The sequence below is a fragment of the Bombus bifarius genome, unplaced genomic scaffold, assembly GCF_011952205.1.
Source record: "Bombus bifarius isolate JDL3187 unplaced genomic scaffold, Bbif_JDL3187 scf7180000008227, whole genome shotgun sequence".
Taxonomy (NCBI): Eukaryota; Metazoa; Arthropoda; class Insecta; order Hymenoptera; family Apidae; genus Bombus; species Bombus bifarius.
In genome coordinates, this window is record NW_022884524.1 from 378,459 (window position 1) to 390,582 (window position 12,124).

The 12,124-nt window shown below is 43.5% G+C and overlaps 1 protein-coding gene across 1 annotated transcript; it reads right to left on the minus strand.

Moving 5' to 3' along the window:
- Positions 1-527: 527 nt before the first annotated feature.
- LOC117211280 (SAGA-associated factor 29) lies at positions 528-2,275 on the minus strand. The gene is made up of 2 exons (XM_033454989.1): positions 2,116-2,275; positions 528-1,636 (listed from the first exon to the last, which is right to left on the minus strand). Exon 2 carries the CDS (start codon positions 1,547-1,549, stop codon positions 674-676), a length of 876 nt encoding a protein of 291 aa, XP_033310880.1. The 5' UTR covers positions 1,550-1,636; positions 2,116-2,275; the 3' UTR covers positions 528-673.
- Positions 2,276-12,124: the final 9,849 nt, after the last annotated feature.

Below are 12,124 nucleotides of genomic sequence, written 5' to 3' on the forward strand. Positions count from 1 at the left end.
GCTGGAGTACCGACGCGGCTCGCCTTTCAGCCTGCCTCGCGTCGAATTCAGCCCCTTCCCCTTCCCCAGTCCAAAAGGCCAACAAGTCCTATCTCTGTCTTCTACATGTCAGCGTGAAAGAAGAAGATTTATTCCGTACAGGAAGAAATTGCCCGGTCGAACGGAGTCACGGAGATTCGATTCCACGAAAGGTCAGACCAGTGCAGGTTAAGGTCCACCCGCGTGTACAAGGATGCCGCTATTATCGTCGTATAATCTACGCCAATTACCTTCAGCGTACGAGAGTATCGCGGAAACAGGACCCTAACTGTCAGTACGTGGTTATTTCTTTCGGTCGTGAACCGATCGATCGAGTTCCAGCTTAACGACAAACCATATGATTTCGATAAAAACACCGATACAAGCAACGAAGAAGTAATTATATCGAAAACAAAGTCTAAAGTGCTCGAATAATTTGCTGTTCAAACGTCGAGTAATAGAAGAGAATGAGGAGATGAATACGATTATTTTTCGCATGAACGCAATGATAGGGTATTTATCCAAAAGCGTATACTTTATTACAGCTGATAAGCGTCTATAATACAAAAGCGCATGGTTATACTCTATCAATAATGTACAAACGCGAGAACAATATCGGAAATAATATTGGCGCTATTTTATAATAAATCGTCCGTCAACACTGACTTTTATTCTTCTTGCTCTCTTTGATGGAGATCACGTAACGTTGAGCGACTTTTAAAGGCGGCGAATACCCATTTGCGTAATTCGCGTCCTCAAATAAGACTTCGTATTCCTCGGTGGCTGTAGTGGGTGGTTGGTTCACGACTGCCTTATAGAAACAAGTCGTTTGAGGGTACAATGCCATCACGATGGATCCTTTGGGGAAAAGAGCATGAGGATCTGTTTCAGGATTAGCTCTCATCAATGGAAGAGGCACCACTCTTCGTCTCGACAAGGTGTGCCTGTCCTTTTGCTCCTCGTCGATATCGTCCACCTCGTATTTGTTCGTCGTAGGATTGAATTGAACCACTTCTGCCAAGATCCAATCCTCTTCTTCGGACCCCTTTACAAGGGCAGCCACCATGTCTCCCATTTTCGCGATATACGTAGGCTCTGCTGGGATTGCTCCACAAAGAGGGGGTGGTTTCGCCCCTGGTGTCTTACCTACGTACAAAGGGAGCGTTTGCGCCGTGCTCAACACCATCTTCATCAGAGCACCTCGACGGATAGTTTCTTTGTTTCCTGCATTCCGAGCCTGTATCCGTCGTTCGTTTCTAATTGCTCGAATTTCGTTGATTTTTCCCAATGCTTTACGCAGAATCTCTTCTTCCTGCTGAGAGTCGCCGATCGCTGCATTGAGATTCTTCAGCTTCTGTTGATAATACGGGGATACCTTGTCCTCCGGTGTTACTTTCTCGTAAGTTTTTATAATATTGTTCAGATTATGCTCTGAACGAATCCTTTGTGTTTCGATCTCGTGCACCAAGTGATACAGGTTCTTCAGTCGTTCCTGTATTTGGGTAGCTGCTGCATCAGCTGTGAATGGCATTTTGGATCGTTGAGATGAACGTAAAAGGAACTCGTGCAAGCGGATGTTTATCTTTCCATCTTCTGCCTGTGCATCTGAATACGCGCTCTGCGGATAGAAATAATAATTCTCCTTTGTTGACGAAAATATTCCAGTATAACTTAAGAGTTTATAATTATACATTACATCATACGCATCTAAATATTACGAAATACGTAAGATACTAGAAAGCTAATTAAATTAATTGAAAAAAAAAGAAGTACCAGGAAATCTCCCATCGCGGAAGATTTGAACATGCGACCTCTACAACTAAAACTTTACACGCTGTACGCCACGCCACAACATTTCAGTTTTTGTCAATTAAATTTCAACGGTATTTAAAGTATATAATGAAATATCTTATTAATATATATTAATTTCAGTAAATATCACTACGCAGTTGTAATTCATCGATAAAATCTCATAAAAAGAAATTAATTTCTTCTCAGGTAATTTATAGGAAACCGGTTAGACAGCCAAGTTGATGAATCAACACAAACATAAAATGGCAGACGGTCGTAATAAAATATATGGAGATATAAACGTACCTCATTCTGCAGAAGGAAAATCTGTGTCCAATTCTTTGTAGTAAACTGTTGAATATTCACCTTTCTAACACGAAGTTACAGACAGCACTAAACCGTTTCAACGTCCTACAATCGACTGTCGGTTCGCTTCTGCGCCATACTGCTTCTCCCACCATTCTCAATTCTCTCTAGCACACGAAGCTTGGCTAAGGTAGTGCTGCCAGCTCGAGGCAAATGCTTCAACCAACAAAGCCGCGATAATTTTGTCCGTTTCAATATATATATATATACCTTTACAGTTGAATTTCTCGTTAATGATTTATATGAAATGTATTGTAAAGTCCGCACACGCAAGATGCCAGTTATAAAATGAAATGTAACGTAAATAACGTGGGATTAACAATACGATTTCACGAATCGACAACAGAAATAACGGTTATTTCAATGCACGAAACGAGGCGCTCGAAACAAATGTGACGTTATTGCAGCTTTCGATGCAACAGACGGAACCAAGAGATTGCAACATTTCCCGAATATTTCAATGTATGCACACTTTGACAGGAATCTGCACAAAGCGCGCGGGGCGTCGACTATTCCAATTTCGTCTTTCTTGTCAATGTTATATTGGTTCCTTCCTCAAGAAAATGAAACAATCTCGCAGTATTTTCAAACAAGAGGATTTCTTGATAGTACAGCGAATAGGAATTTCTGTAGAAAACACAACTGCCACAAGAATGAGGCGATGTTTATACGTATATATCTTATATTTCTTTATATGTCTAATAATCTATATTAATTTCACAGTGAAACTGCACTCTATAATGCATTTTATAAACGTAATCGCGAATTACACAAAATCAATGACGGAGTACTCGTGATAATCGAGTAAAGACTTCGATAAACGACCCGAAGAATAATCAATTCGTTGGTAAATTACACGGCCAGAGATGGTCGCGACAACTCGCATAAATCACCTAGCGCGGAAAAGCTCTCTATCGTTCTTGTTAGGTGGCGGATGATGTAGCGCCTCGACTCCGGTCTGATCGTGCATCAGAGGCGGTGTGCATCATCGCTAACGGCCGATAGCGATGCGAAACGCTTATAGTGGCTTCTCCGCGAAGAATCCCATGAACATCGCTGGGAGAAACTGCGTTCCAGCGTGAGCGCACCATAAACGTACATAAGTGCAAGGCGGCCAGGTTCTTACGAACTTCGTGACCTATTCGCAATGAGATGCGTGTCACGCGTGCCACTGGCGCGTACGTGGCCCTTACGCACACATAAGTCTGAAATCACAGCCGATTCAACCTGTTCCCAAGCGGTGTGAACAATGAGCCCGCAGAACGCGTGGGTTGAAATGTTATTTTGTTATTTTGGGAAATTTCCATTGATATGCCTGCGTGGGTTGGTTAGCAGCTAGGTAAGAGGAATATAATTTGTTTGAACACAGAAATGCAATTTCTTTGTTAGTCTCTTTCGTCTTTGATACAGGCGAACATAATTGATCGATACTTTAAGCATATGATTTCGCGATATAACTACCTTTTCTAGGTAGTTGCAATAATCATTAAGTGACATGGCACTATAACCGGACAAAAGGGCTATACATAAAAGCAATAAATTATTTGTACTTGAGCTATTTCTATAGAACAGAAGGCATTGTTCGCTCCGATTCTAAAATAGCCAACAACTTTACATACGCGTCATTAAAACTATTTTCAACGGATGATAAAAGCGAGTATGAAAAAAGAACTCTAATCGTCTGGTAAAAAAAAAGTCATTTGTGACGATGACTTTGACGCATGGAGTACGTTAACTCTCCAAACATCGTAGTCACACGTGCTTCAGTCTTGAGAAACTCTCTCTCACTCTCTCTTTCTCTCTCTTTCCCTTACCACTTTGTAATTATTACTCCTTTTGATTTATCCCTCTACCACGTCCATTTGTAACGAAGCCCCGGGAACAAATTATTTGCTCGTAAACGAAGAAAACAATAAATGATCCGACTTTATTATTACTGGATATTAAACTCTAATAGATTATCCCGGATTCGGTTGATCGATAGCGTCTGTCTTTTAACTCTCGCGTAGTATTAATTCCATTTTATTGCTGGTACCACTTTCCCACATACCAGCATGACGATCACGTTTCACCGAGCTTACGTGTACAGATAATATCCGCGTGCAGAGACCACGAGTCTGTCTCACACGCAACGATCCTAATGATCGAAGGACGTCGAAATTCAGCGGGACTCGTCAAACGCGCATTTGCACGGTCGTCGTGGTTCTCGTAGCCTGTAGCATTAACGTTACAATGTTTATTGCAACACCGTACGCGCGCGTGTTATGCAAGACAGATACAACGCTTGAAATCAGCAGGATATTGCGGGAGGGATCGTCTAATCTTATGGAGAGTTCGTCGTATATATCTCCGTTGCTGCTCGTGCAATTAGTGTACATTCGTACATACACGATGTATTATCAACGACCATCGTCCCTGTCATTTTGTTTCTAAGCATTGATTTATTGCCGGCGCGGTTGGCAGGGTAATTATTGACTACCATACTGGCGTGCTCTGCGTACTTTTCCTTGGCAAAATCGCGAACTGATAAGCGTTCGAGCGCTCGCTCGCGTCCCGCGTCTTTTGCATATAATGCTGAGAAATTCATTTGTCTTTAAATATGATTCATGGGTTCCTCTGTGCCTCGATGCCATTGAATCGTTCTGTACATGATAATTAGACATCAATGGGCCGGCGTTGTACGCCGATTAACAATTCAAATCAGCAGACGTTCTTACGACTTACTTTGCATCAATTAGGCATAAAATATTGTTCTAATGGCCGGGCCAGTACTTGCTACGTTTCAACGAGTACGATTTCTTCGTTGGAACAATTTCCTTCGGAATCCCCGTCGTTTTCTTAATTACCTAGACTCCCATCCACTTTTCACAGAATTCTGCTCGTGTAAATATTTTACAGGCTTCATTGAGCTACTCTAGTGCACGGCAAATGCCCAGAAAAGTAGGAAGGTTAAAATGTAATATTCCTATTCTTAGAAATTCGTCGCATTAATAACTACGCATCTACCGGAAAACGATATTCGGTGTTAGTTACTCATTCGTGGACTTCATCGTCGAAATTCACTCGCTTCTTCGTTGAGTGTTCGCAGGACTCGGACGTGAAAATCAATTCCTTTTTGCTCGACAGCCACTGGGCGAGGCCCAGAATGGGCCATTAAAACCAGTATTATGAAAGGCGACGAGCTTACCACTCACAATCCGCGATATTACACCGTATACTCGTACGTGCGTTTTCGAAGCGCGAAACAAGGCGTCTAACGAGGCGTAAGGAGATGTCGGGCCCCGGGGTACAGTCGCGCACAATGCTATTCACTTTGCCACCCTGTCTGCTAGCTGATACTCATTCGAGCACACGGTTCGTCCAACGAATGTGGATTTCTGGATCGTCGCGTGTTTTTGAACATTCAATCTTTTCGATGACGTTCTAGAATCAAAATATCCACGATCAACTTGATTTTCTACAAGTTTCTTAATTTTATTACTAGTCCCTGTGATTAGCGTGTAATTTCCAAAAATCAAACAATTGACCTCCATGTAGTTGATAAATTGAGTTTCCGTGTAATTCAACTGTTCAAGTATCGTATCGAAAGATATCGCGCTTCGTTCATCTATAAAATTCTATCTGTTACCATTTTTCCGAGAGATATAAACAAACAATAGTATTGTTCGATACATTTATAGACAGCAGCATCAAAGAGCAAGAATGACGCGGGAAGGCGCACACGCGAAATTTATCATTGCACCCGTGACATTTATGCGCGGAACACACGAACGAGAACAGTCAGAAAACACGAAGGAAAACAAAGAATCGCGTGGCAAAGGACGGAGGGATGCCGCATAAATCGAGGACGTTGGTCGAACAAGTCGATCGGTTCGATCGAACGATGCACGGATCGCGTATAGATCGACTTTCGATTTTCATCTAATATCGACGCTTTACAACGGCTGACTTAACGACCTGTTGCAGCCGTTAATCCGGCTACGATGCCGGATAGCAACCGGCATAAACGATATTTCAAACAAATCCTCGGCGCGGCTCGGAATGGAAATGTCAAACGCAGTGAACGTTGTTGCCGGTCGTTTCGACGTCGAGTGCGAGGCCTACGAGAGCAGGAAGAACGAAATCACGAGGAATTCAGCTCGTAAATCGAATCTCTGTTCGATGGCAGAAGGGAAATCGGTTCTTCGTGACTGGCATCTGTTTTCTCTCTTTTGTTTTGCGATCGGCTCGTTTGTCAAACGATGTAGCCGAGGAAACGAATTCGCGATCGAGCGGCTTTTCACGCGGCTAACTACTATACGTTCGAAAGGTGAAGAAAATTAGCATTCGAAGCCTCACGATTTCCTCTTATCCTTCAATCGCTGTGAAACTATTTTCTGGCGCTTGTTTATACATAGGATAGAACGTCCTTTCTCAGGATTAATAAAGTTCGTTACAGAGCATCAAAGGCGAATACATTTGTTTCGGAAAGATAAGAACAGACAACCGTATTAAGAAGTCATAAGGAAATTAAATTCGCGTACAGAAATTGTCTTAAAGAAGAATCCTCGTCATCTGTTTTCCTAGCGCTGTACTATCGTCCTTCTAATCGGTTAATCGCCAGAAAACAACATGTACCACTGCCTAACGTTGGCGCAACTCGCATCCGAAATCCAGCAAATTACCATTCTCTATATCGAGCCACATTATCGACCATCTGGAATATCTTATTCGCGATTCCGTGGCGTAATAACCGCGCGAGGTGTGATGAAAATGAATTGACTGCGCCGTCGAATGGATTTACATTTCGTGAGATTGTAAAACACGAGGAGAACTCGTGGAGATCATTTAAACAGAAACGGCCTGAGTCGTTTGAAAACACCACTGTCTGGTTTACCCTTCGCTATCTTGTTCGTCCTATCAAGTCCTTCTAAACGGGAAAAGAAAGAAAAACAAATATGAAAATGAATAAAATTAAAATGATTTTTTACTCGATACATATGAAACAAGTAGATTAGCATAAACGTGGCTTTAATTTGCACCCTTTATCTGGATTATCTCGTTTCCGGCCTGCAACGAGCGCGAAGAACACGTTCCAAATGAAACGTTTCCCTTTACGTAATCCTGTGCACGTGCCCTGATAAGATAAACGGTAACGTTTATCATATCTCGTGGAGATTTCATGTTATAGTACAACGTTGATAGGGAAAAGAGCAGAAGATCGAATCGCTGATTCTATAAACGAGTTCCGCAGGATCTTGGTGACGTTTGATTTACGACAACGTCCGGTCAAAGGTGCCAGAATTCTAGATACGTTTCTTTTATTCCTGTGGAGACAGGATACGTCCCTCGGACTCTGTATAATTCAAGAACACGGGCATTAACGCGATTGAATCGATGCTGTCTCCACGTCGATCCCTTCGTCGTCCTTCGTCAGTCGAAATCGATTTCCCCGCGTTATACGCGTTTTCCAGCGCGAGCAATTGGTCGCACGGGATTGGTTTAGTCCAGTATTTATACACGAGAATTTCTACGAAAGGTATTATTACATTTCCGAGATATCTCGTCAATATTCGTACGTACAGCAGATGAGTCACGTTGCAAATCGACGCTGCTTTTATCTCTGGATGTGATAAATTACCTACGCGAATCCCTTCGAAACTTATAAATATTGAGTCGACCTATCTCGGATCAGAAAGCAGGCTGTGTATAAACAAGAATTTTATCCTTCGATTAGCGTGGGTATATTATTCTCTTTATTCACCGTGATACGTGCAATTTAATGTACAGAAGTTTTTACTGATCTTGTTTTAATTTAATTTTGATTAGATCGTTCATTTTCAAACTTTAAACGAAAATGCGATCGCGTATATGTCACAAGGTGAACGAACGGGAAAAACTGCGAGGGTCGTATTATTTTAAGCGGTGCGGTGCGATAGCTGCACTTGAATAATTAAAACGGCCTTTCCCACCTTTCTCGATGTTACTTTTTTTTTGGTGGATTGACACCGGCAAAGGCGAAAGAAGGGAAAGAGTAAGCGTACGTGTCCGTCCGAAAAGTTCGGAGGCAGCGACAAGAGAAGAGGGTCTGAAAGAGGGGTTGAAACTGCGCCTGACTGACACGTTCGCCCCAGTGACAGGTCGACGAGCGTATTAATAATAAATGCAAACGGCTAACATCAATTTCTCTCTGACTTCCTCCAACCTAGCCTCACCCTCGGCGACTACCTCAAACCACTCTTTCTAAAATTTGCCTCCTCGAACCGAAGAGAGCTCATCCACCCCTTTATCTAGTCGCTCGTTTTGCTTGCTTACACGCCAACTTCGACCAGACGCTTGTCAACCGGTCGACCCTGCCGAGACCCGGAGAAAGAGCTCGAGACACCGGACAAACTGCAAATTGGTACGAGCCTTGTCTTTCTTCTCTGTCTGTCTGTCTCTCTTCCTCTCTCTTTCTCTCTCTCTCTCTCTCTCTCTCTGTTCCCGTTTCTATCTGTCTGTATCTCTCTCTCTCTCTCCTTTTACGCTATCGTGTAAGCTTTTCCATGGTTTTGGAGCGGTATTAAACTTTGGTTAGGTTGACAATCAGCCCCGACCCGCGATACTTTCCCCTTCGAGTTTGCTGATAATTCAGACTAGCTTGTTAAAAGCCCTGCCGCTTATAACAGAGCGTACTCGTGAAGTTGACGTTTTAAACGATTTTCAAAATTTAATACGCAAGTTCAGAAGCTGATAAATACGCAGTTTGAAATTTCGTTTGGTTTATGGTGTTTTTTAAAGGAAGGTCGGCGTAAAAGCGTCCGTTCGAGTATGTCACAGCCATTTTCAAGGGAATTTTGTGGCCGACAATAAGATTTGTCGTAGAAGCCACGGAGCATTCTCCATCCGAGTTGCAAAACGAGGAACAGTCTTCTAGGTTTGCGCGATCGAGAAAAGGGGAACGACATACGAGAAGAAAGCGACTGCAGATGGTACGTCAAAGGAAACACGGTAGAGATTTCCCTCGTTAAATGGCTCTTTCGAATGCGATGAAAGGGGCGGGGTACACTGGAAAAGAGGAGCGTAGTTGCGACATGGCAAGCCACCTTTATCGGTGGCCAGATGCACTTCCTTCGTGGACAACCTCCTTTCCTTTCTTCTGCAGTTTTCCCTTTTTTCTTTTTTTTCTTTTTCCTCTTTTTTTTTTGCTAGTCAGACCTTAACAGCGTTCGATGTAGCGAATCTTCGTTTCGCATACTCCTGGATAAGAGCCAGGATTGTCGGTTGAGACCGATTCTTTATCTCTCCTTGGTGTAAATGGCGGTACGGATAGGGGAAGGGATCGAGCTGTACCGCGTGTTTCATCGATTAAACAAGACGAAGGGGTCCGAAACTGTTGGAAAAAAGTTTTCGAATACACGGAGACCCGGTCGATAACCGGGGCTTCTCATCTCCCTAACTAAAATCACGGTTCTCCACTTAGCGGGGGATTTATACGAGCCAAGTTGAAATCGAATCCTGTACAGATGGAATTTTAAATTCGCCGCGTCGGTTATAAATGGTCTCTCTGCTGCTTACCGCGTCGAAACTTACGTGCACTTGCCGTACGGAGTAAGAGAAGAACTGGAGCGTACGATCGATGAAAGTAGTTACCGCAGAGATACTGTTCGACGAAACAAAGCCACGCCGAGGACGGGAAACCGAATCGGAACGGCTCGGTCGAGAACGAGTTAACGATGTTCATCAAAGTTGCGGAAACAGGGCCGAGCACGAACGAAAAGACGAGACGAAGCCGCGGGATACGGGGGAACGAATTAACAGCGAACGAGATTTATGATAATTCCCGATCGGATCGCAACCACGACGAAGTTAGGCCGCGGTCTTAAGCCGACCAGTTTCACCGCGAAGTATTCAATTACATCATTTCAATAAACCCGACAAAGTTGTAGTTAATCGTTCTGCGAGTCTACATCGTGTAAACTGGAAACTGCCAATGGAAAACTGGTCTGCTTTATGCGTTTCCGGCTCATAGATAATTTATAAGAGAATTTTTTTGCCACGACTAGACACGACTGGCAGCGTGAATAGGTGAGAAAAGGAAGAAATAATAAGATCGTGGTAATTTCGTTGTCAATACTACGCGCGCAATTACCAGTCTCGTAGCGGATGAGTCGCGTCGACGGTAATCTATGGGAGCAATAGGAGAACTAGAGGATCGTTTCGCAAGCAAGGAGGACGGGATACAACCAGCGCGGGACGAGAAACTATACGTATAACTAAAAACATGAAAGCGTAGCGTGGACGCAGAGTTCCCGGTGAACACCGAGATAAATAGCATTGTAAACCGGCCAGGGATACGAGTACGTTGCTCGTTTACAGGAATTCCTCAAGTCATATATACCTTAACGCTGCCCCCTAAGCGACGTGCCGATCGTCGATCGAGAGTATCGATAAGTCGATCGATGCCGAATACCATCCCGGAGAAAAGCAGGAACGCGAAGTAGAACTAGGATGAGGGAGGAGGAAGCGAGAGAAGGTCTGAAAGAGAAGAAAAAATGCGTAGAAGGGGACAAAGATATGGAGGAGATACGGAAGGTGGAGAAAGAAGCGACGATGAGAAAGAGGAGTAGAATTAGAAGGAAAAAGTGTGGAGGAAACGTACGCTGGAAGAAGAAGAAAGAAAGGAAGCACTGGCTGGTATTGAGATGCCTGTATGCAAAGCGGAGGCACTCGTTCTTCTGTAACGAGCCACGACACGGTAATAAGAAAGCGAAAGGATCCCGTATGCGCTGCGAGCGCATGTTAATTACCGACAATTACAAACCCAATAAATACCGTATTTATGACTCCCCACGTATAAGCCAGCCGGCCGTGGGACGCACACCTACCAATATATCGTACGCACGGGTCGCACGCACCTACGACGCGTTGCTCCGACTCTTATGGTTACAGGGCCGCATCGTCTTTCAATAAAATTTTCACTGAAATATCTTTTCAACAGTTGTACAGATAATATACGATTTTTTGATACTATAAGTATGTTGATTTTGCGCGTCGCTATAATTGCAGTTAATTAATCCCCGAAGGAACGAGATATATACGCAGTTTGGAGTATGTGAAAGTTGAGCGGGTTATTCAGAAGTTATAGGAATCTCTCGTATGTGTGTGCAACGTTTTGCAACTATTTTGTTTGGTAGACAAGAATATTTATTGAAATAAATTGCTCTGCAATACAATCTGCTTATTGTTTGTTTCGAATAAAACTGATGGAAAATGAAAGTTAATGGATATATCGATGGAAGCGGTATAATGTGATATTTCAACTCCGTTGTGGTTTAAGATTCTACATAACCCTTAAAGTCTATAAAGAGTATAATTCCATCACATTACTGCGATGCGACCTTCCTTCGAAGTGTAATAAGTTAATGCTTAAAGATCCGTGAGATAGCTCCAATTATTCGTTAAACGAAAGTACGCAGGTTCATTAGGCAAAGTACAATGAAGACTGCAAGATATTTTTCAGCTTAGAAAGTCAAATATAACGACGCGTCACTAATTTCGAACGAATTAAATGTCGAACGATCCGTGATACGTCCCTGGTCGACTCGCGTGTATTACTCACAATCAGAAGCTGATGCTTTTGCGCCCGCTTTATGTTATGTAAATGCAGAGTGTCGTTGGATGTAGCCAGCGCGGCGCGCCGGAGCTATCGGCCAATAACGTTCGCGCTTTTCTTCGGGCAACCGAGTGCCTGATTTTCCTGTGACTTACAAGCGCGACTCTTTCTCTGTGCGCCGGTACCGATCGTACCACCCCGATATCTCCGCGACTCTCGCATTAAACCAGGACCAGCGTGTTTCTTTTTGCGCGGCGGACGTACCCGCAGGCGAGTCCACCGTGAAAACGAACAACAACGATCGGAGGCGCTAACGATCACCGAGATACGGTATGATTTGCGCTCGATCGATTCGCTGCGCTCGCAAAAACCGCC

What these genes read in the sequence shown, in the direction of transcription:
- LOC117211280 (XM_033454989.1), bottom strand. Translation starts at nt 1,549, where the DNA reads ATGCCATTCACAGCTGATGCAGCAGCTACCCAAATACAGGAACGACTG.